The sequence below is a fragment of the Myotis daubentonii genome, chromosome 2 (genome assembly GCF_963259705.1).
Source record: "Myotis daubentonii chromosome 2, mMyoDau2.1, whole genome shotgun sequence".
Classification (NCBI taxonomy): domain Eukaryota; kingdom Metazoa; phylum Chordata; class Mammalia; order Chiroptera; family Vespertilionidae; genus Myotis; species Myotis daubentonii.
The window spans coordinates 108,824,278-108,849,979 of record NC_081841.1 but is presented as its reverse complement, the minus strand read 5'-3'; the positions used below and the strand labels follow the sequence as shown (position 1 = coordinate 108,849,979).

At 44.6% G+C, this 25,702-nt stretch overlaps 1 protein-coding gene across 2 annotated transcripts in view; it reads left to right on the top strand.

Moving 5' to 3' along the window:
- Positions 1-2,273: 2,273 nt before the first annotated feature.
- CRYL1 (crystallin lambda 1) overlaps positions 2,274-25,702 on the top strand; it is a 164,589-nt gene continuing 141,160 nt past the window's right edge. Inside the window, exons 1-2 of one of the 2 annotated variants that reach the window (XM_059684182.1) lie at positions 2,274-2,432; positions 13,340-13,447. In XM_059684182.1, coding sequence (XP_059540165.1) covers positions 2,392-2,432; positions 13,340-13,447 — 149 coding nt within the window. In that variant the 5' untranslated portion in view covers positions 2,274-2,391. The remainder of the gene's footprint in view (positions 2,433-13,339; positions 13,448-25,702) is intronic. The other variant, XM_059684183.1, reaches the window with a different exon arrangement.

Below are 25,702 nucleotides of genomic sequence, written 5' to 3'. Positions count from 1 at the left end.
TGAAGGGTGTGTGACCAGCTGCAAACAGCCATCATCCCCTCACCCAGGCTGGCCAGGCACCCCAGTGGGGACCCCCATCCTGATCCAGGACACGCTTCAGGGCAAACCAGCCAGCCCCACCCATGCACCAGGCCTCTATCCTATATAGTAAAAGGGTAATATGCCTCCCAGCACCAGGATCAGCAGAGCCGAGAGGCCTCCCAGGACTGGGATTAGCGTGACAGGGGGCAGCGCCCAAACCCCCTGATTGCCCTGTGGCTCTGTGTGTGACAGGGGGCGGGGCCACAACCTCCCTATCTGCCCTGCTCTGTTCGTGACAGGGGAAGGCACCCCAACCTCCAGATCAGCCCTGCTCTGTGCCTGATATGGGGGACTCCCCAACTCCCTGATCGCCCTGTGGCTCTGTGTGTGACAGGGTGCGGCGCCCCAACCCCCTGATTGGCCCTGCTGTGTGTGTGACAGGGTGAGGAGCCCCACTCCCTCTCCCCCCACAGGTCCTGCTCTGTGTGTGACAGGGTAGAGCCATAACCTCCCCATTGGCCCTGCCCTGAGTGTGACAGTGGCGGCGCCCCAACCCCCTGATCAGCCTTGCTCTGTGTGTGACAGGGTGCGGCGCCCCAACTCCCCCCCCCCCCGCCCCCACGGGCCCTGCTCTGTGTGTGATGGGGTAGAGCCATAATCTCCCCATCGGCCCTGCCCTGAGTGTGACAGTGGCGGCGCCCCAACCCCCTGATCCACCCTGCTCTGTGTGTGACAGGGGGCGGTGCCCCAACTCCCCCATTGGCCCTACTCTGTGAGTGACAGGGGGGAGCTCCCCAACCCCCTGATGGGCCTTGCTCTGTGCATGACAGGGTATGGAGCCCCAACCCCCTTGATGGGCCCTGCTCTGTGCGTGAGAGGGGGCAGCGCCCCAACCCCCCAATCGGCCCTACCCTGAGCGTGACTGAGGGTGGCATTGCAACCTCCCAATCCGCCCTGCTCTGTGCATGATAGGGGGCAGCGCCCCAACTCCCCAATCGGCCCTGCTCTGAGCCCGACCAGGGGCTGCACCTAGGGATTGGGCCTGCCCTCTGCCACCCGGGAGCAGGCCTAAGCCATCAGGGCGTTATCTCCCGAGGGGTCCCAGACTGCAAGAGGCATAGGCCAGGCTGAGGGCCCCCCCTTCCCCCCGAGTGCACAAATTTTTGTGCACTGGGCCTCTAGTTACAAAATAAAACAACAACAACAAAAGAGATTATCACTGATAATCTCTCATAAAAAAATTAAAGAGCCATCACTGTAGTGAGCAGCAAAAAAGCCAGTCTCTTTCCACCCCAAGAGTAGTCATAATCATCCTGCGGGTGCCTTGACCCCTTTAGCTGCCTGTGTGAATAGCTACAGAAATTACTCAGTATCAGTAGATGGATAAATCTTGGCATCTGACACTCAGCAGGAACGTGCAGGGATGCTCAGGCCTCATGGTGACAGCTCTTCCAACAATATACTGTAATATTTCTCTCCAGAAAGCCTATTGAAGTTTATGCCTGCCTTCAAGTGTGTAGAAAAGAGTCTTGGTTGCCAATATGGGAATATCATCAATCTTTGTAATTTTAACCAATTTGATGGGTGAAGGATAACTTACGTTTGTTGTGTACTTTTCGTTTATCTTTTCTTGAGTTGAGCACCTTTTCAAATGTTTATTGATAATTTGTGAAGTGGATCTTCAAAGCTCAGCCTCCCCTCTGACATCCCTCTTTCCATGTTTCTGCCTGGGGAAAACAAATAAAGGAAAAGCTCCATTTGTTATGAGTCTACTGGTGTTGGATGTGTTCCCACTAGAGCAATCGCCTTGAATGGGATGACCGCGGCACTTCCCAGAACTGTGTGCTGTGTAGACATACACTGCTGTCATGTGATGTGTGATGGATGCCCTTTATTTTTGGTCTGTTTGCTCCTGGGTTCCAAAAAGGGTCAGGCATACTGACTTTAGTGTGAGGGTGGAAAACTGAAAAAATAAACAATGAATTAGTGAACTCCGCGTGTCTGGTCCCCGTGCTTCCCACTGGCATTCCCTCCAGTGGGTTTTGGGTGGACAGCTCTGCCCACGCCCCTACGCACGGGACGGGGGGGGGGGGGGGTGGGGAGGAAGGGAGAAAAGGGGGAGAGGGGGCAAGGCTCCGTCCCCGGCCTCGCCCTGCCTCGCCCTTTGCGGGGGGCCTAGGCGCGCGTCAGCCCTGGCCCCGCCCTAGCCAATCCACAGCCAATCGGAACCAATCTGGGCTGCGCGACTCCGAGCGCAGCCAATAGGTGTGGGTCATCGCCCGTCTGGCGTGGGGCCCCGCTTAGCCGCGACCCCGAAGTCAGAGCCGGCTACTCCGACCCTCAGTGCCTCCAGGCCAGCCCGGCTCCGGCATGGCGACCTCGGCGGCCGGTCCCGTGCTCATCGTTGGCAGGTAAGCGGCGCCCGCGGGGCCCGCGGGGAAGTGCGGCGGAGCACGGCGCTGACGCATGGCGGGTCGGAAAGCTGACGGAGCAGGCTGCGCGCAGTAGGGGACTCGCCGGGTGTGCTGCCCGCCAGCGAGCGAGCTCCAGTGAATGTGCCAGTCGTTCCGTGGGGCAACACGAAGTCTGGCTGCAGAACTGAGTGGTTAACCACTCCCATTAACGGAAGAGAAAACCGAGCTTGAGCAGTTTAGGGACCCAGGGCCACAGCCAGTAAGGGACCGAGATGGGACGAGCCCAGTCGGGAGTGTCCAATGCTCGCGGGGCGTGGGAGCGGATTCTGGTCCCCACCGTGCCACTGGGTGGGAACACGTGCTTGGCGAACACATCTGGCATGCCTAATTCTTGGGGGAAATGAGCCCTTTTCAGTTTGCTAAGGTGAGTCAGCCTAACAGCCTAAATTCCATCCAAATTGTTACGGTTGGTGCTCCCATCCCTTTTATATTTCCTGTTACTATTATTTAAAAGTGCATTTATGTGTATCTTACCATTGATAAGCTCTCATAGTAGTCTACCCATATGTGGATACTATCCGCATGTGATACCTGCTATTGATAGTTAGAAGCACCTTTTTTGGGGTGGCTTTGTGAACCTCTATACCACTAAGGAGTTCGCCTACCCTAATCCCCCCCCGCCCTCCCATCAGTTTTACAGCCTATTAAAGGAAGGAGTCAGGATGCCTTTTGTCACCTTTCTTTTGCTCACAGATCAGTGGCATTAACTGTGCCCTTGTCCTTTCCAGGCACATGGGTATGTGTGGCTGCCTAGTAAAGGAATAATAATAATAATAAAAATGTATATAGGTGCACTTTGCACCAGGTAAAGTGACTCTGCTTGCCTTGCATTTTTGATGTCCAGGGCTGGAGTGTTGTATGTTTCCCACTCTGCCTTGGAGTAGTGTTCTGTCTGCACCTAATCAAGGGGGAAGGAGTACAGTTTGGAGTAGGAGCTGCGCTTGGGAAGTCAGAATAGGGGGCGGGGGTGGGGGATGGCAAACTATAATGACCACAGGACATAGCACAGGATAGAAATTCCTATCTATTCACACACTCTCAGCACCTCACAGACACTCATCTCTGCTTCTAGGGTAGCATTGCTTTCCTGCCCTTCATCCTTTTCTCTCCCCTCCCTTTCCTCACTCCCCCTTTCTTTCTCTTTCTCTCCCAGTCCCATAGGTAATTCCAAAAACATCCATTTAAATTCCCTAAAACCTGGTTGAGTTTCATTCTTGGATTTCAACAGACTGAAAACTAACATATTTCAATTTCAGAAACCTGTTGGGCCATTGTTTTTCCGTCAATACCTGACTCCCTCTTAAAAGTACTTGCTAGAAATAGAGTCTCTCTTTAATTCCTCTCCAGTGATCTTTTCATAAAAGCCACTCTTCCTTAGGGCCACTTAGCTTTTCTGTGAACCCCAAGGCAAGTCCCTTCAGAATGATGGGTTTGAGAGAGTAAGTGTGCATTTGAAAAAATAAGAAAGGAGTGTAGGTCTGTGGGAACATAAAAAGGGAAAATCTGATAATGGCAACTTTAAAAAATTGAAGTAGAAATGGATATCCTAAAGACAAATTTGCATTTGGGGGGCGTCCTCAGGCATTCGTTTCTGTTGGCTTATCACATCTACAGAGAAACTTATTCCTGTATATAACTGAATAACTGTGAAGTTTATTAAACAGAAACCTCATGTTGATTGGAGTTAGGAGGGACAGTAGGGGTTAATGGTTGCTTGTGGGTTCCCAGGAGTTGGCATTCTGCTATTGGTGGGCCCTGTAGGGGAATGTGGGCAATACAGGCCATAAAACCTATTACAGTAAAAATAAGTCAACTTTGCCTTTAATGCCTGTTGTATGGACTATAACTAATTTCTCCCCAATTTTTTATTATGAAAATTCTCAAACACACAGAAAAGTTGAAAGTATACAAAAAAGAATACCCGCACACCCATCTGTTTTCAAAAATTGTTAAAATTTTGTTATTTTGTTATATTTGCTTTATCTGTGCCCAATTTACTAACCAATTCTGAATATTAGATGGTTAGTTTTAAATTTTTTGCTAATATAAATTTTTTGCCAACATGAAGCATTGTCAGTCTTTTTAATCTCTGCCATTTTGAGCTATATCTTATTTGCTGTTATTAGACTAAAGCAGTAGAATCTATTTTCAAGTTAGTTTTCGCCTATTCATATAATTTTTTCAGGCTTTCCCCCTCTTGTGTTTGTTACATTTATTTTTTACTTCTGGGTTTTTATATATACACTAGGGGCCCGGTGCACGAAATTCATGCACTGGGACGGGGGGGGGGGAGTGTCCCTCAGCCCAGCCTGCCCCCTCTCACATACTGGGGGCCCTCAGGGGATGTCCTATTGACGGCTTAGGCCCTCTCCCTGCTCCCCTTGGGGAGCGGGCCTAAGCCGCAGTCTGGCCTCCCTTTGTGGGAGGTGACCAGGCTGATCAGGGGAAGGAACCAGCCCCATAACCCCGCTGCTGCAGCTACTGCCAGTCACCGCAGCCAGCAAGGTTTTTTCATCAACATGGACTCCAGTCCCGTCACCATGAAAAAATGACAACTTTTTTAAGGCATTTTCAAGATGTGTCTTTCATATAATAATAATTTCTTTATTATTTTTTTATCCTCATCTGAGGATATGTTTCCATTGAGTTTTAGAGAATGTGAAAGAGAAAGGGAAAGACAGAGAGAAACATCAAAATGAGAGGAACACTTTGATTGGTTGCCACCTGCATGAGCCCTGACCTGGGCCCCGGCCAGGGAGGAGCCTGCAACCTAGGTACATGCCCTTGGTCAGAATTGAACCCAGACCCTGCGGTCGGCAGGCCAAGGCATTATCCACTGAGCTGAACTGGCTAGGGCAGGATATGACATTTCTTAGCCCTCCAGCAGCGGACCTTTGTATTTTTTTGCCAGGAGTGTGGTGAAAAACCCTAGATCACCGTTTTGGATTCTTATTACCCAAGTTACTAAGAATAATACCAGTGGCATACAGGGAGCTTAACCAATGAGCGGTCAGAAAAGGTGCTTCCTCTGTAGTTCACACCAATCTGCGGCTTGGCACCCTACCCACCCCCACCCCAGGCTTGACGCCTCTGGCCCAGGCTTCAGGCCTGGGCAGGGGAATCCCATCTCCCCCGATCACGGGCTCCACCCTTGCCCAGGCCTGACTTGGCCAGAGGCGTCGACCCCCATCACCCTCCGATTGCCAGATTGGCCCCTTGCCCAGGCCTGAAGCCTCCGCCAGAGGTGTCAGGCTTGGACAGGGGACCCCCATCTCCCCCCATCACTGGCTCTGACCCCCGCCCAGGCATGATGCCTCTGGCCCAGGCATCAGGCCTGGTCAGGGGACCCCCAGCCCCCTCCGATTGCTGGCTCTGACCCCCGCCCAGGCCTGATGCCTCGGCCAGAAGAGTTGACCCCCATCACCCTCTGATCGCCTGATCGGCCCCTTGCCCAGGCCTGAGGCCTCCAGCAGAGGTGTCAGGCCTGGACAGAGGACCCCAAGCTCCCACCATCCCCGGCTCCACCCCTGCTACCCAGGATCTCTGGCATCGCCCCTGCCAAGACCTAAGGCCTCTGGTGGAGGCATTAATCCTGGGGAGGAGACCCCCAGCTCCCCGCATCTCCTGCTCTGCCCCTGCCTAGACCTAATGACTCTGACCAAGGGTTAGGCCTGGGCAGGGGACCCCCAGCTGCCCAGGATCGCTGACTCTGCCCTTGCTCCCTGCGATGGCTGGTTCCGCCCCTGCCCAGGCCTAATGCCTGTGGCCAAGGATTTAGGCCTGGGCAAGGGACCCCTAGCTCCCCAGACTGCCGGCTCCGCCCCTGCCCAGCTCCCAGTGCCGGCTCCACCCGTGCTTCCCACTATCACTGGCTGGGCGGCAAAGGCGCTGGGTTCTCTGATCACGGCAGGGCCGCCTTTGCCCTGCCCCCGGCTCTTAGCTCCACCCTGGGTTTCCAATCACCGTCAGTGGCCATGCCCTGCCCCCAGCCATGATCGGAGAATCAGGCGCCTTTGCCACCCTGGCCAGTGATAGCAGGAAGTAGGGGTGGAGCCAGCGATGGGAGCTGGACACGGTCGAAGCTGGCAGTCCCGGGAGCTAGGGGTCCCTTGCCTGGGCCTAAAGTGAAGCCCACAATCGCGGGGCCGCTGCAGCTGCGGGTCCCCGCTGCCCAAGCCGGACACCTCAGCCAGAGGCGTTAGGCCTGGGCAGGGGCGGAGCCTGCAACCGCGGGGAGCTGGGGGTCCCCTGCCCAGGCCTGACACCTCTGCCGGAGGCCTCAGGCCTGGTCAAGGGGCCGATCCGGTGATTGGTGATCGGAGGGTGATGAGGGTCAACTCCTCTGGCCAAGGCATCAGGCCTGGGGGGGGGGGGGGCTGAGCTGGGGATTGGGGGCATATGATGGTCCCCTTGCCCAAACCTGAGGCCTGGGTCAGAGGCGTCAGGCTTGGGTGGGGGGTGGAGCAAGCGATCAGAGGGAGATGGGGGTCCCCTGCCCAGGCATGATTCCTGGGCCAGAGGCCTCAGGCCTGGGCGGGGGCCAGAGCCAGTGATCGGGGGGAGATGGGGGTCCCCTGTCCAAGCCTGACACCTCTGGCGGAGGCGTCAGGCCTGGGCAAGGGGCCGATCAGGCGATCGGAGGGTGATGGGGGTCTACGCCTCTGGCTGAGGCATCAGGCCTGGGCAAGGGGCAGAGCCAGCAATCGGAGGGATCTGGGGGTCCCCTGCCCAGGCCTGATGCCTGGGCCAGAGGCATCAGGCCTGGGCTGGGGGCAGAACCAGTGATGGGGGGAAATGAGGGTTCCCTGCCCAGGCCTGACGCCTCTGTCAGAGGCGTCAGGCCTGGGCAAGGGGCCGATCCTGCGATTGGAGGGTGATGGGGGTCAATGCCTGAGGGCTCCCAGTATGTGAGAGAGGGCAGGCTGGGCTGAGGGACACTCCCCCCCCCCCCCCCCCACACACACCCAGTGCATGAATTTCATGCACCGGGTCCCTAGTATTATAAATATTATTTCCTCTTGGATATTTGTCTCATGTTGATTTTTTTTGCCATAAACAATGTTATTAAGATTAGTTTATTTGACAAACAGTATTCAAACATTAGGATCTTTGTGTCTTGGAGTATTGTAAAAAATATCTTTGATGGAAAGGTTGGAAACTAGTGTTTTAGTGTAAATATCCCCCTCCTCCCACTGCATTTATAGATGACTATAGGTCTCTTGGAGATGTGACTGACTTCTGTATGATTTTAGCATAGTAGAATAGCTGGGGGTGGAACTAGGCTTCCTGATATAAATTAACTATTGATTGAATTATAAGTGATTGAATTATAATACTAGATAATTGTTTAAGTGACCACTGCCCTTTAGAAATATGCAAGCCACATACATAATTAAATTTTCTCTTGTTATCTTAAAAAAGTAAAAAGAAAAGGTGAAATTAATTTTAATAATATATTTAATTAGCATAATATTTCCAAAGTATTATTTCAACATCTAATTTATATAAAATAATACTACTGAAATAGTTTACTTTTTTTCGGTATTGTCTTCAAAATCTAGTGTGTATTTTATACTTACAGTGCATATCACTTCAGACTGGTGTTGACTTTAAACAGACAGCTAAATATTTCTCCAACAAAATGGGTTTATTCAGGAATAACAAAGATTTGCACTTTGGGACCTGTGGTCTTCTGGCAAACCTCAGGCAAATCCTGAGAACAAAGGAGAAGAACCCTGTTTTATAGAGGAAGAGAAGTTTGGAGAGCTGTGATAAAGAGTTCTTCCTGTTGGATTCCACCATCTTGGAGCAAGAGAGCACCCCATCTGGCCTCCTGACTTCATTTTATTTATTTATTTATTTATTTATTTATTTATTTATTTATTTATTTAATTATTATGGTTAATCCTCACCCGAGGATATTTTTCCATTGATTTTCAGGGAGAGTGTGGAAGAGGGGAGGAAGAGAGAGAAACATTGAGTGAGAGAAAAACATTGATTGCCTCCTGCACGAGCCCTGACCAGGGCCTGGGCTGGAAAGGAGGCTGCAACCAAGGTACATGCCCTTGACCAGAATTGAACCTGGGACCCTTAGGCTGACATGCTATCCACTGAGCAAAACTGGCTAGGGACTGACTTCATTTTAAATGGGGTTTTTGTCTATGAATTATTTTATTAGCCACTTTCCAAGTGCTTAATAGCCCCATTTTGCTGGTGGCTACTGTTCTGGACATTCGGGTTTAAATAATGATGAAACCTTTGTTAATCAAGAAAGCAGATTTTGAGAAAGCTGCCTTCTCCTGTTTTTAGTGGCTCCCATTGTAATGCAGACTCATTTGAGAGGTGCTTAGACTTATTTTGAAAAACAAGTCAAGTAGTGGGAGGAGGTTTACCTCGAATCTGTTATGTTCTCCTTTATGGAAAGTCTTTTGTGTAAAAGCAGCTGTAGCACTTTGGGCTTTTATAAAAATACCAATTGAAGCACCTCTCCCTTCTACCATTGTTCAGCCTGCTAGCTCTTCCTGTTCCCCATGCCTGGCATTTGCAGTTCCCTTTTCCTCTACACCAGTTCTCAGTTTCACTGTGTGGTGGACACAGGATATCAGAGGACCCAATCAATTGAGGGTCTGTTGCTAAGGTTGCTTTAGAGCAGTGGTTCTCAACCTGTGGGTCACGACCCCTTTGGGGGTCGAACGACCCTTTCACAGGGGTCGCCTAAGACCATCGGAAAACACATATATAATTACATATTGTTTTTGTGATTAATCACTATGCTTTAATTATGTTCAATTTGTAACAATGAAAATACATCCTGCATATCAGATATTTACATTACGATTCATAACAGTAGCAAAATTACAGTTATGAAGTAGCAACGAAAATAATTTTATGGTTGGGGGTCACCACAACATGAGGAACTGTATTAAAGGGTCGAGGCATTAGGAAGGTGGAGAACCACTGCTTTAGAGGTTAAGTGGAGCTCTCATCCCTGAGGGAGTCAGGGTCAGGTGCCTCATCACTATGTGGGCGAAGGCTTTTACATGTATGGATGAGTCATTTTTTAAGGGTATGATATTTTCTTAAACAACAAAGTGGCAAAGAACGAATTATTTTTTTAAGAAATATGACCTGTCTTAATACAATAAAGTGCAGAAATCATATGCATACAGCTCAATGATTATCACAGAGTAAACACACCACTGTAAACCCCACTTTGAAATAATTCTTCTTTCTAGACTTAGGCTGCAGTAAGGGCTTCTTTTACAATTAAATAAGTCCCTGTATGTTTCAAACATTATGAGAAGGGCAATAGAAGGAATGTTTAAGGTCAATGGCTGGTCAGTTGGGATGACCAGCATGAATGTTAATTGGCCTTCTAACTGACCGCCTTGCAGCTCTAGAGTGAGTGAGCGTGTGTGTTTGAAGAAGGAAAAGCTGTCTCCATGCATGGACTATCTCTTTCAAACTCTGGATTTCTTTTTCTTCAAATGGTCAACCTTCCTAATGCCTTGACCCTTTAATACAGTTCCTCATGTCGTGGTGACCCCCAACCATAAAATTATTTTCGTTGCTACTTCATAACTGTAATTTTGCTACTGTTATGAATCGTAATGTAAATATCTGATATGCAGGATGTATTTTCATTGTTACAAATTGAACATAATTAAAGCATAGTGATTAATCACAAAAACAATATGTAATTATATATGTGTTTTTCCGATGGTCTTAGGCGACCCCTGTGAAAGGGTCGTTCGACCCCCAAAGGGGTCGCGACCCACAGGTTGAGAACCGCTGGTCTAGACAGATCTGTCTAATAGAACCGTCTGCAAAGACTGAGTGCTCTCATATACCCTTGCTGTCCAAGATGGTAGGCACTATCACCTGTGGCTGTTGAGTACTTTAAATGTGCTTAGTATTTTGGATAAATTGAATTTTAAAATGCACTTAATTTTAATTAATTTAAATACCTACATGTGGCTAGAGTCTACCATATTGGACAATGTAGGTCTAGAGCACAGAGCATTTCATAAAAAATTTATAGGAACTGATATATAAATTTTAATTGCAAAATATTTCAATATTGCAGAAGAATATGAAATAAAATCCACGGTATAATCCCGCTCCCTTCTCCAGAAGTTGAGTAGAGATTATTTCAGTTGCTTTCACTTTTTTCCCCTATATGGTTTCACATAAGATACCTTATAAGAAGACAGTAGCCCCTCTCAATGACCCTTTGTATGCATTAAAGGCTTAGCTCAAGTGAGCAATCTGTGAGAGCTTTGAAGCTTGGATAGCACTTCTGTGGCAATTGCAGGATTTTTCCTTAATGGGAGGTGTGCTAAGCTCTTTGCTTCAATCACTTGGGCCCGAAAGCTATGACAGAAGCTATAGGGATTGTAACTATCTTTAGTGTGAAGCCCTTTCTGTGCTCAGAACCTGAACTACAGATTAGCTGAATAAGCAGGAAGTGGGAGGAGATAGAGTGGGGAGAATGCTTCTTGGAGCCCGCCCTGTGACTGCTATTCTAGCCTCCCTTCCCCAAAGTGGCTCGTATAATTACTTCAGTGAAATAACACTATGACTGAGACAAGCTTGCCCTACTGTCTCTTCAGGCTACCTGCATACTAGTAAGTTAGCTGGTTACTGTTTCTTGAAAGCTGGCAAAGGATGTGAGACTGCAGGGTCAGAGACAAAGGACTTTATTAATCACAGCAGAGCAGGCCGCGTGAACATTTATACTTGGGATGGTTCCCTTCTCCCCGAGTCCTGTGGAGGTGAAGTGGAGGGGCTGGTGGACAGCTGCAGATTCTCTACATTTTGGCTGCTTCCCTGTGTTTGTTTCTATGTATTAGGTAGACCTGCTATGTCTCATGGAGTTGGTAGAGTGGCCTCGTGTAGTAGGTGTCCTGTAGGGCCCAGTGGCTCAGCCTCCTCAGTCACCTGAGCTGGGCACTCTAGGTGTACCCCTGTGTGGGCTGTGTGTACGGTCCTGTTGTAGTTGAGCCTTGATTGCTGTTGACATCACTGGGAGGAATCGACTTCCAGGCCAAGTGGCTGTGAGGACCTGCTTCAACTGCAGCAAAAGAATTGCTGTGCCAGAGATACCCCTATGGAGCAGGACTTGCTTCAGTGGGGCTTTGGTGCTCACTGAGTCTGCCCCTGAGTGCGTTGCTCTTGGATGTGGTAAAGTTATAACCTGGTGTTGTCTGAAGTTCTCCACTGGGTGTACTGGCTCTGGGGCCTCCTGGGAGGTACAAAGTCAGTCACTGCCTGTGCTCTGTTGGGGCCACCCAGCATGAGCTCCAGAGTGATCTCCAGATGGGTGCTATTTGTGTTGGGCTTGGAGGTGCTCAGGAGAGGCCAAGCTGTGAACCTTGGCAAACTACTGCTAGTGCCGGGCTGGAGCCACTTATTGAGAGGTACGGGGTACATTGAGTCCAGCTGCTGGTTCTTTGAGAGATCTTAGGAAAGTCTGAAGTTTGAGCAAGAATAGGTTATTCATATGGAAAAGACACTGTGTAGAGTTTGGGTGGGGCAGGATCTCAGGGAATCATCAGGGCAGGGTAAACAGCAGTGGTTCTCAACCTTCCTAATGCCGCGACCCTTTAATACAGTTCCTCATGTTGTGGTGACCCCCAACCATAAAATTATTTTCGTTGCTACTTAATAACTGTAATTTTGCTACTGTTATGAATCGTAATGTAAATATCTGATATGCAGGATGTATTTTCATTGTTACAAATTGAACATAATTAAAGCATAGTGATTAATCACAAAAACAATATGTAATTATATATGTGTTTTCCGATGGTCTTAGGCGACCCCTGTGAAAAGGTCGTTCGACCTCCAAAGGGGTTGCGACCCACAGGTTGAGAACCACTGGTAAACAGTGATAGAGACTCAGATATGGTGCCTGCTAGTCAGCTCTGTGCTGGGGAGGTCCTAGCACTTTTGTCTGTTTTGTCCTCATGACAGATAATTTAGTTCCTCCCATATGTCCCTGGATCCTTTCAAGCTGCTTCCCCAGCGCTGGAGCTCAGAGGGAGTGAGTCCGAGTAAGTTCATGCACAGGCCCTTTAAGAAGAACTGCCTGGGACTCTAGCAGCCTCTGTGTCACTCAGCCACAATCCTCGCTTGTTTTTATAGCCCAAAGTTATGGGCTCTTCTCTTCTTGGCACTGGAACCCTGAGGTGGGGTTCTGGTGTGGGGCTGGAACCCTTTGCTCCTCACAGGAGGCCTCCTTAGCCAAGATATCCCTACTGATTAAAAACAGGCCACATGCCCTAGCCGGTTTGGCTCAGTGGATAGAGTGTGTCAGCCTGTGGACTGAAGGGTCCCAAGTTTGATTCTGATTAAGGGTACATGCCTGGGTTCCGGGCTTGATCCCCAGTAGGGGGCATGCAGGAGGCAGCCAATCAATGATTCTCTCTTATCATTGATGTTTCTATCTCTCTCTCCCTCTCCCTTCCTCTCTGAAATCAATAAAAATATATTAAAAAAAATAAAATAAAAACAGCCACATGTGGGTGTTGGACCTGTTCCATGCTTCCACCCCTCCTACCAGTCAGTGCGCTTTCTTCTTTAATTCTCTAGTTGTAGGGCTTACATTCAGCCAGATTTCAGGCAGTTCTGAATGATGGTTCTGTATTTTAGTTGTAATTTTGATGTGGTTATGGGAGGATGTGAGTACTGGTATTTACCTACTTTAAAATGTGTAATTTCAAGATATTAAATATTTTAAGAATAGGATGCTTATAATTTGAAAAAATTATTCTGGGTTAGGAATAAAAAACTGTTCAATTACAAATTAACTGAGAGCCTCTCCTGATTTTCTATCCCTTTAGTGGCCTCATTGGGCGAAGCTGGGCTATGTTGTTTGCCAGTGGAGGCTTCAGGGTGAAACTGTTTGATATTGAGCAACAGCAGATAACAAACGCCCTGGAAAACATCAGGTGAGTCAGGTGGCACGTTGGTAGGAATATTGACTCTGTTGCTCTCAGTGGGTCTTATTTATCACACTCTTAAGGCTATCATCATCTGTGACTTCACTCTTTCACTTCAGTTATAGTGCCATTGAGCTGGTAAAGCCAGGCCTATAATGGTAGAATCGTCAACTACTAAGAGCAGAGGTCCTCAAACTTTTTAAACAGGGGGCCAGTTCATCGTCCCTCAGACATTCCACACATGTGCACCGCAGGCCCGGGACGAGTCGGCTGCTAAGCAGGACAGGCAGCGGCGGCAAAAACACCCGGCGGGCCGGATAAATGTTTTCGGCAGGCCGCATGCGGCCCGCGGGTCGTAGTTTGAGGACGCCTGAATAAGAGGTTCATATTGTGAGGAAAGGACTCTTAGGGTTGTAAAAATGTTTAATGGGAGTAAGGGAACTCAATGTGGATCTCAGGCTTCCAGCCTGAATAAACCTGTAAACTTTTGCTGTGTCCCACAGGGCTGCAGGCCTGGGTATCCTTCCTTCTCTCTGGGTCAGCGAGCTGGTTTATACCATGTGAGAGCCACAGCTGCATGGGCATTACATCTTAGGAACAGAGGTCCTGAGGTTGGTTTTGACCTATTGATCTAATGACTGCAGGACACAGTTTAACTGTGATAATTCTAGTAGTTAAAGTTGTGAGAGTAGATGAGCTTACCAGATGCTGAGAGGTGAATTTTAGGCATAACCATAGGGGGCAGAAGAAGAATAGGAGCCAACGAGAAAGGACGAGAATTAGGAGGTCCGAAATAGAAGAATCAAGCTAATGCAGTGTGCCAGATGGCAAGGCCCCACCTGAGATGATGGTCACTGAACACAATTCGACATCTCAGATGTTGTTTTATTCAGGTGATTATTATCTGTCTTTGGGGGCTATTAATGGATATGTAACTTGAATTTGCCTTTTTTTTTGGTAACAGAAATATTCTTTATCATTTACTTTCTGAAAAGAATAATATATAGGGTATGCTATTAGGCTATAGGCATCAAGAAAAATATAGGTATTGCCCTAACTGGTTTGGCTCAGTGGATAGAGCATCGGCCTGTGGACTGTAAGATACCAGGTTTGATTCTGGCCAAGGGCACCTGCCTGGATTGCAGGCTTGATCCCCAGTGGGGACCGTGAAGAAGGCAGCCAATCAATGATTATCTCTCATCATTGATGTTTCTATCTCTTCCTCCCTCTTCCTTCCTCTCTTAAATCAATAAAGATATATATTTAAAAAAAAAGAAAAAAAGAAAAAGAAAAATATAGGTATCAGATACAAATATTTGAGCCTAATTCTGTTGTATAACAGATTAAGAACCTGAAATCCAGAGAAGTCAGATTGCTTGTTACATATAGTGACATGTAGCCAATGTCAAGATAAAATGTCAATCTAAAAACCCCCAAAACCCCAAAATGAAACAACTACTATATAGCTACCCCCTGGCACCAGTGCTTTATTCTATACTGCTATGGAAGGAAGAGGAATTGACATAAATACCCACTACATTCCAGGCATGTGCTATTCACTAAGGATACACAGAGGAATAGAACAGATACAGTCTTTTCCACCATGAAGCTTATAGCCTAGTAATCTTACCGTATTAATTCTCATAGTAAACCCTGTGAATCAGATATTATTGCCATTATTTTATGAGAAAAGTTAGGTCTATAAATGGTCAGTAACCTGCTCACAGACCCAGTAAGACACAAGATTCTAGCCCTGGTCTATGTACATGTTAAGGGCGGGTCTGAGCTCTTCAGCATCCATTTATACTATTTGCTTTATAGAGATCCTACAAATACTACTTTTAATATAATATGTAATGTATGCAACCAAGTAGATCATTTATGCTAGTTTATGAAGAATATAATAAATTATCTAACTTGAGATCTAGAATATTATCAATACCCTGTGTGCTAATACCCTTTGTAATACTTTAAGCAATAAATAAAAAATAAAAAAAAAAGAAAGAAAAAGAAAACAGGAGACTCAAAAAAAAAAAATACCCTGTGTGCATCTCATGGGTTTGACTCCCCTGCCTTTTCACCAGAAGCAACAAATATCCTTTATTTTGTATTTACTATTAACTTGCCTTAAAAATAGTTATATATATAACCAAACAATATATGGTTTACTTTTGCTCATTTTTGTGCTTTATAAAAATACTTTTGAGATTCATCCATGTTATTGCTTATAGCTATAGTACATCTGTTTTCATCTTCTATAATAATAAAAGTGTAATATGCCAATTAGACCGAACAGCTGAATGACCTTCCAGACGTCATTCCGGACATCCTTCCGGATGAAGTTGTGGCGGCGGGGGCCGAGACAGAGGCGGTTAGGGGTGATCAGGTAGGCAGGCGAGCAGTTAGGGGCAATAAGGCAGGCAGGAGAGCGGTTAGGGGCAATCAGGCAGTCAGGCAGAGACGGTTAGGGGCAATCAGGCAGGCAGGCAGAGTGGTTAGGGGCGATCAGGCAGGCAGGCGAGCAGTTAGGGGTGATCATGTAGGTAGGTGAGTGGTTAGGGGCGATGACGCAGGCAGGCAGAGGGGTTAGGGGTGATGAGCAGGCAGGTGAGTGGTTAGGGGCGATGAGGCAGGCAAAGGGGTTAGGGGCGATCAGACAGGCAGGCAGGAGAGTGGTTAGTAGCCAGCGGTGCCAAATTGTGAGAGGGATGTCTGAATGCTGGTTTAGGCCTGATCCCTCAAGGGGTCCTGGATTGTGAGAGGGTGTAGGCTGGACCGAGGGACCCTCCTCCCCCCTGCATGAATTTCGTGCACTGGGCCTCTAGTTGCTATATAATACTCTACTGTGTGACTTTGCTATAATTTATTTATCCTTTTCCTTTTGATGAACATTAGAGTTGTTTTCAGTTTGGGGAGTATGTCCAGTGCATAAGTGCTTGAGTGTCTACAGGATACATATTGAAGAGTGAGATTGCTGGGGTATTTTTCCTTCTGGGATTATGATTATATGTATAATGAACCAACTCATTCATATCTTTTAACCTCTCTCTCGCTCTCTTTTTTTGTCTTTGTCTTATACTGACTCCCCCGCCCCTTTTTTATTGAATTTATTGAGGTGACATTAGTTTGGAATATTATACAGGTGCACAATTTCACAACACATGGTTTATACACTGTTTTAACCTCTCTTTTATATATTCTTTCTCCCTATCTCTTTGGAATATATTCTTGTTACACTTTTTTTTAATCTTTATTTTTTTGTTAATCCTTACCTGAGCATATTTTTCCATTGATTTTTAGAGAGAATGGAAGTGATGGGGAGGGACAGAGAGAGAAATATCAATGTGAGAGAGAACATCAATTGGTTGCTTCCCACACATGCCATGACCAGGGCTGGGGATCGAGCCTACCATCGAGGTATGTGCCCTTGACCAGAATCAAACCCAGGGTCCTTCAGTCTGCAGGCTGACACTCTATCCACTGAGCCAGACTGGCTAGGGGCATGGTTACAATTTTTAGATCTTTCTTCTAGTTTACTAATTCTAGTTTTATCTGTGTCTGATCTGCTGTGTAAACCATCAATTGAGTTATTTCAATAATTAACTTTTCATTTTAAAAGTTCTATTTGGTTCTTTTCCAAATATACCTATTCATTTTTAATAGTTTCTCATTGTTTGCTCATTCTTTATGGTGCTACTTTTTATTTTTATTTATTTACTTATTATTTTTTAATTGATTTCAGAGAGGAAGGGAGAGGGAGAGAGAGATGGAAACATCAATGATGAGAGAGAATCATTGATCAGCTGCCTCCTGCACACCCCCTACTGGGGATGGAGTCTGCAACCCAGGCATGTGCCTTGACCAGAATTGAGCCCTGACCTCCTGGTTCATAGGTCGATGCTCAACCACTGAGCCCTCTGGGCATGGTACCACTTGTAAATCTTTGAGTATTTAATATACATTGCTTTATATTATGTTAGCTTAGATCAGGAACCTCAGAATCAGGTCCTGAGATGAGAGTTCTTGGGCCCGGGTTGATTAAGGAAATGCTCCCAGGAGAAGCCAGTTTGGTAGTGAGGGGACATGATAAGGAAGACAAAGAAACCAACTGAGGGCATGATTTCAGAAATGCAGGCTCATCAAGATTCCAGGGAAGTTCTGGAGCATGAAGTTCTCTGTAAAGTCTGTCATCCCTGACAGCAAGAGAGGTTAACTTTCATATTCCCTTATCCATCATTGTCTAACAGCTGTCCTTGGTTGGTGTGAACTCCCAGGCACTTCCACTTCTCTGGTCTGGGTCCAATCTACTGAAAGGTTGCTGGTTTGATCCTGGTCAGGGCACATGCTGGGGTTGTGGGCTCCATCCCTGGCAGGGGGCCTGCAGGAAGTAGCCAATAGATGTTTGCTCTCATGTTGATGTTTTTCTCTCTCTATCCTCTCCTTTCCACTCTCCAAAAATTAATAAAAAAATCTTTAAACAGTCATTGGGGGAATTTTAAATAAAATAATATTTTCCCAATTGACATATTCCTACTTTCTTTTTATTTTATTTTAAAAAATCTTTTTTGTTGAAAGTATTACATATGTCCCTCTTTCCCCTGATTGACCTTTTCCAGCCCACCCCCCAACCTTGCCCCAGGCCTTTACCACCCTATTGTCTGTGTCCAGGGGTTATGCATATATGCATACAAGTTCTTTGGTTGATCTCTTCCCACCAATCCACCCTCCCCCACCTTCCTTCTGAAATTCGTCAATCTGTTCCATGCTTCTATGTCTCGGATCTATTTTGTTCATCAGTTTATTTTGTTTATTAGATTTTACATATGAGTGAGATCATGTGATACTTATCTTTCTCTGACTGGCTTATTTGGCTTAGCACAATATTCTCCAGGTCCATCCATGCTGTTGCAAATGGTAAGAGTTCTTTTTTTTTTTTTTTTTTTTACAGTTGTGTAGTATTCCATTGTGTAAATGTACCATAGCTTTTTTATCCACTCATCTGTTAGTGGGCATTTGGGCTGTTAACAAATCTTAGCTATTGTAAATTGCAGTGGTATGAACATAGGGGTGCATATATTTTTTTTCTGATTGGTGTTTTGGTTTTCTCAGGATATATTCCTAGAAGTGGGATTATTGGGTCAAATGGGAGTGCCATTTTTAATTTTTTTGAGGAAACTCCATACTGTTTTCAACAGTGGCTGCACCAATCTGCATTCCTACCAGCAGTGTACTAGGATTCACTTTTTTTCACATGATCACCAAAACTTGTCTTTTGTTGATTTTTTTATGATAGCCATTCTGACAGGTGTAAGGTGATACCTCATTGTCGTTTTGATTTACATCTCTTGGAAGATAAGTGACTTTGAGCATGTTTTCATATGTCTCTTGGCCTTCTGTATTTCCACTTTGGAGAAGTATCTATTTAGGTTCTTTGCCCTATTTTTAATTGGATTGTTTATCTCCCTTTTGTTAAGTGGTATGAGTTCCCTATAAATTTTGGAAATTAACCCCTTATTGGATGTACCATCATTGGCATGTTCTCCCATGCAATGGGCTCTTTTGTCATTTTGCTAGTGATTTCTTTTGCTGTGCAGAAGCTTTTTATTTTGATGTAGTTCCTTTGGTTTATTTTTTCTTATTTCCTTTGCCCAAGGAGATATATCTTATCTAATAAAGGGGGAATATACAAATTGCCTGTCATACCATAACAGTCAAGATGGCTGTGCCCACAGTGGAGGCAGGGATTCTGTAACATAAGATGGCTGCGCCCACAGCAGAGGCCAAGTTCCCGTAATGAGCTTTAACGAGCAATCAGCTCGGACCTGAGGCTGAGTGGCGCTGGGCTGGGGCAGGGTACCTGAGGCAGCGCACCCCGCCTGGCGGGGCTTGACAGGGGACCTCAGGCCATGTCCCCTGCCCACCGGGGCTTGACGGGGGACCTCAGGGCACACCCTCTGCCTGGCGGAGCTTGACGGAGGACCTCAGTCTGTGCCCCCTGCCTGGCAGGGCTTGACGGGGGACCTGAGGCCACAACCCCTGCTCTGGTGCCAGGCCGGGGGACCTGAGGCCACGCCCCCCCCACCTAGTGGGGCTTGATGGGCATGGGGCCAGCCAAGTCTGGATCTAGCCCAATGGGGATAGGGCTGGCCGGGTCTGGGTCTCGCATGATTTCGAGGCACACGTGGGTGGGCGGGCACTTGACTCTGGTTCCTGTGGCGCACCCCAGACTCTGATAGGAGGAAGATTTTTTATATACATTTTACTAATTTTCTGTCATCTCTGACACTTCTATTATAGAGAAAGGACAAATAGCAATATTAAAATATTTCCTCTAATTAATTCCCTTTTAATGTGCATGAATTTCATGCACTGGGTCACTAGTCTATAACATTGTTATGAGAAGTGTCTGAGATTTTGCTGCCTATGGTTTCTTCTAGGACTTTTATGGTTTAAGTCTTACCCATTTTGAGTTTATTCTTGTGTAAGTTAAGATATGTTCCTTCTATTCTTGTGTATGGTTGTCTAGTTTCATTTTTTTTGTATGTATCTGTCCAATTTTGCCAACACCATTACTAGTATTGAAGAGACTCTTGATTCCATTGTATGCTCTTGCCTCCTTTGTCAAATGTTAATTGATCATAATGGCTTGGGTTGATTTCTGGGTTCTCCGTTCAGTTCCATTGATCTATATGCCTGTTCTTGTGCCAGTACCAGGCTGTTTTGAGTACAGTGGCTTTGTAGTATAATTTGAACTCTGGTATTATGATTCCTCCAACTTTGTTCTTTCTCAGAATTGCTGCAGCTATTTGGGGTCTTTTTTGGTTCCATGTAAATTTTTGGAGTGTTCGTTCTAGATCTGTGAAATATGCTGTTGGTATTTTAATTGGGATTGCATTGAATCTATAAATTATCTTGGGTAGTATGGACATTTTAATGATGTTGATTCTACCAATCCATGAACACAGTATATTCTTCCACTTTATTATATCTTCCTCTCTCTCCTTTTTCAATGTCCGGTAGTTTTCGGAGTAGTAGTCTTTTACCTCCTTGGTTAAGTTTATTCCTAAGTATCTTAACTTTTTTGTTGCAATGGTAAATGGGATTGTTTTTTTAGTTTCTCTTTCTGTGAGTTCATTATTGGTGTATACATATGCCATCGATTTCTGGGTGTTAATTTTGTATCTTGCTACATTGCCAAATTCATTGGTCAGTATCATATCATCTGCGAATAATGAGTTTTATTTCCTTCTTTCCAATTTGAATGCCTTTTATTTCTTCTTGTCTGATCACTCTGGTGAGGGCTTTCTGTATTATTTTGAATAAGAGTGGTGAAAGTGGCCATCCCTGTCTTGTTCCTGTTCTTAAGGGAAATGGTTTTAGTTTTTGCCCATTGAGTATGATGTTGGCTGTAGGTTTGTCATGTATGGTTTTTATTGTTGAGATATCCTCCCTAGAGTTCCACTTTGCTCAGAGTTTTTATCAAAAAAAGGATGTTCTGCCCTAGCTGGTTTGGCTCAGTGGATAGAGCGTTGGCCTGCAGACTAAAGGGTCTCAGGCTCGATTCTGGTCAAGGGCACATGTGTGGGTTGTGGGCTCGATCCCCAGTAGGGGGCGTGCAAGAGGCAGCTGATCAATGATTCTCTCTCATCATTGATGTTTCTATCTTTTCCTCTCCCTCCCTCTCTGAATTCAATAAAATATATATTTTTAAAAAAAGGGTGTTGATTTTGTCAAATGCTTTTTCTGCATCCATTGATATGATGATGTGAATTTTATATTGCAGTCTGTTTATGTGATGTATCATGTTTATTGATTAGTGAATATTATACCAGCCTTGTATCCCTGGAATAAATCCCACTTGGTCATGGTGTATTATCTTTTTAATGTATTGCTGGATCCGATTTGCTAAAATTTTGTTGAGGATTTTAGCATCTATGTTCATCAGGGACATTGGCTTGTAATTCTATTTCTTAGTAGTGTCTTTATCTAGTTTTGGGATGAGGGTAATGCTGGCCTCATAATAAAGAGCTTGGAAGTGTTCCTTCCTCTTGAATTTTTTTGAAATAGTTTGAGGAGGATGGGTGTTAGTTTTATTTTGAATGTTTGGTAAAACTCCCCCGTGAAGCGGTCCAGACCAGGGCTTTTGTTTGCTGGAAGTTTTTTATTTTTTTAAATTATTTAAAATTTTTTTTTATTATTGCTTCAGTTTTATCAGTAGTTATCGGCCTTTTCAGGTTTTCTAATTCTTCCTGATTGAGTTTTGGAAGATTGTATTTTTTCTGGGAATATGTCCATTTCCTCCAGGTTGTCCAGTTTATTGGACTCTACCCATTCATAGTATTTCTTTATGATCCTTTGTATTTATGTTGGGTCAGTTGTTACTTCACCTGTTTCATTTCTGCTTTTGTTTATTTGGGTCCTCACTCTTTGTTTCTTGATGAGTCTGGCTGGAGAATCATCAATCTTGTTTATCCTTCAAAGAACCAGCTCTTGGTTTTATTGGTCTTTCATATATATATTTTTTGTCTTTTATGTAATTTATTTCTGCTCTGCTCTTTATTATTTCCTTCCTTCTACTTACTCTGGGCTTTTCTTGTTGTACTCTTTCTAATTCTTTAAGTGGTAGGGTTAGATACCTTATTAAAAGTTTTTCTTGGTTTTTGAGGTAGGTCTGCAGTACTATGAACTTCCCTCTCGGAATTGCTTTCACTGTGTCCCATAGCTTTTGGATTGTTGTGTGTTCATTGTAATTTGTTTCTAGGATGTTTTTGATTTCTTCTTTGATCTGTTTGGTAACCCAATCATTGTTTAATAGCATGCTAGTTAGCCTTCATGTGTTAGAATGTTTTTTGTTGTTTGTATTGTAGTTGATTTTAATTTCATGCCTTTGTGATCTGAGAAGATGCTTGATATGATTTCAATCTTCTTGAATTTGTAGAGATTTAGCCTGTGTCCTTAGATGTGAAAATGTCCCATATGCACTTGAGAAGAATGTATATTCTGTAGCTTTGGGGTGAAATGTTCTCAAGATGTCAGTTAATTCCATCTGATCTAGCGAGTCGTTTAGGATCACTATTTCCTTGTTGATCTTTTGTGTAGAAGATCTATCCAGTGATGGCAGTAGAGTATTAAATTTCTCTAATGTGATTGTGTCGCTATTGATCTTTCCCATGATATCCTCCAGAAATTTTTTATATATTTGAATGCTCCTGTATTGGATGCATATATGTTCAACAGAGTTATATCCTGTTGTTGTATCAGTCCCTTTAGCATTATGAAATGGCCTTCACTTTGAAGTCTATTTTGTCTTATATGAGTATTGCTACCCTAGCTTTCTTTTCATTTCCATTTGCCTGAAAAATTTTTTTTCCATCCCTTCACTTTCATTCTGTGTGAGTCCTTTGTTCTGAGGTGCATTTTTTTGTTTGTTTTGTTTTTTTGAGGTGGGTTTTTTGTAGACAGCATATATATGCCTCATGTTTTCTTATCCATTCAGCTACCCTATGTCTTTTGATTGGAGTATTTAAGCCATTTACATTTAAGGTACTCACATTGATAGGTACTTACGTGTTGCCATTTTTATTTATTATTTTTATATATTTTTATTGATTTCAAAGAGGAGGGGAGAGGAAGAGAGAGATAGAAACATCAATAATGAGAGAGAATCATTGATTAGCTGCCTACTGCATGCTCCCTACTGGGGATTAAGCCCTCAACCCAGGCATGTGCCCTTGACTGGGATCGAACCTGGGACCCTTCAGTCTGCAGGCTGATGCTCTATCCACTGAGCCAAACTGTCTAGGATGCCATTTTTATTTTTTATGACTGCGTTCTTTTCTTTTTTTCTATTTCTTCTTACAATAGTCCCTTAAGCATTTCTTGCAGTGCTGGTTTGGTGGTAATAAACTCGTTTAGCCATTTTTTACCTTTGATTTTGAATTATAGCCTTGTTGGATAGAGTAGTCTTGGGTTCAGTTCCTTCATTTTCATTACCTTGTGTACTTCAAGCCATTCCCTTCTGGCCTGAAGTGGTTTTATTGAGAAGTCAGCTGACAGTCTAATGGGAGCTCCCTTGTAGGTCTCTCTTGTAGCCTTTAAGATTCTTAAAGGCTCGGTGTGGGTCTTTTGTTGTTCACTTGGCTTGGACTCTCTGTGTTTACTGAACTTGAGTGAATTTTTCCTTCACCAGGTTAGGGAAATGTTCTACCATCATTTCTCCAAACAGGTTCTTTGTTCCTTGTTTGGATTCTTCTCCTTTTGTTACCTCTATGATGTGAATGTTGTTACAGTTCATGTTGTTCCGAAGCCCAATTATATTCTCCTTCTGCTTTTTAATTTTTTTTTTCCATTTGCTGCTCTGAATGGTGTTTTTTTTACCTTGTCTTCTGATTCACTGATTTGGTCCTCAGCTTCTTCCAGTCAACTCTTGAATCCTCCCAGGGTGTTTTGTTGTTGTTGTTTTTTCATTCTCAACTGAGGATATTTTTCCATTGATTTTTAGAGAGTGGAAGAGAGAGGGAACAATAGAAATATCGGCATGAGCGAAACACATCGATTGGTTGCCTCCTGCATGAGTCCCGACCAGGGCCCCTGGCTGGGGAAGAGCCTGCAACAGAGGTATGTGCCCTTGCCTGGAATGGAACCTGGCACCCTTTGGTCTACATGCTGACGCTCTATCTACTGAACAAAACTGGCTAGGGCCCAGGATGTTCTTTATTTCAGCTATATCTTTCCTTATTTCTGACTGATTATTATTTATTCTTTCAACATCTCTTTCCATGTTGGTGTAGCTCTCATTAATTCCCTTAATATTCTCATTAATTTTCTTATAATTGTTATTTAGTTGCTTGTAGTTCTCACTGAATTATTGGAGTACCCTTATTACCAATACTCTGAATTATTTACCTGAAAAATTGCTTGCCTTCATTTGATTTAGTTTCTTTCTGGAGATTCCTCCTTTTCTTTCATTTGGGGGTTGTTTCTCTGTCTGCCTATTTATCTGTCCCTTTGATTTGTTTCTGTGTATTAGCTCAAACTGCTCTGCCTTCCAGACTTTGCAGGGTCTTATATGGTAGGTGTTTTGTGGGTCCCAGTGGTGCATTCTCTTATATCTCCTGAGCTGGCTGCTCTAGGAAAGCCTCTTACTTGTGTTATCTGGGTCCTCCTGTTGTAGTTTGGTGTCTAATGTTATTGTCCCATTCGAAGATGGAGTCTCCTCTCAGCCTGGTTGACTATGTGGCTCATCCCAACCACGTTGTATGAGCTGTTGTGGAGGTACTGACTGAACAGAACAAAATATAAAAACAGGAAACAGAAGAAAATCAAAAACATACACAAGACTCCTGCAGCACCAACAAAAGCAACTACCAGAGAAGAGAGAATTATGAAAGAGAAAAGAGTGCAAGAATGATAGAAAAAAGAAAAGAAAGAGAAAATATGAAGGGAAGAAAAAACACAACACTCTAACAAAAGCACAAACAAAAAAACAAGAAAAGGGGTGGCAGAATATGTAGATGCAGAACTAAAATAAAGAAAATAAGAATGGAGAGTTAGAGGAATAGAGGAAGGAAAGGAGTTTAAAATAAAAGAGGGAGAAGAAAAGTGAAGAGACAAAAATAATTTGTAAAGGGAAATAGAGGAGAAAGCAGATAGATCTAAAATAAAAGAACAAAAAAGATGAAAAAGCAGGAGAAAAACAAAAGAGAAAGAAAAGAAAAAAAATTGAGTAGGAAAAGAGAAGAGGAAAGTTAGATATATGAATAAAACAACAGAGATTAGAATAATAACAAATCAATAAAGCAGTGTTAACGTAAAAACATTCAAACCCGTAAAGAATTTTTGTGAGTTTGAGCCAAACTGTCCACAATTGCCTGGAAGCGGTATCTCAACAGATTGGGATAGTGCTCCAGAGAATGGAGGTTTCTCATCTATTTTTATACATTGCAGTCAAAGGAAGGGATGTAGGTGGGTTCCATGAAACCCACTGGTGATAGATTAGAGAGGTGGGAGAAAGCAAAGTGGGGAAACCCCTGAGATTAGATAAAAAGGAAAATGATAAACACATACTTCAGTGGGTGCAGGATAGTTAACAGTTAACAATTAACATGATAACAATAACAATGAAGGAATTTGTGGTATCTGTCCTGGCACCTAGGCTGTACCCCAAGGGGTCCAGAAAAAGGGAAGTTACAAGTTACCCAGAGATTTCAAGGATATGTTATCATAGATGCAAAAAGACAGATAGGCTCAGTTAACGTAAAGGTT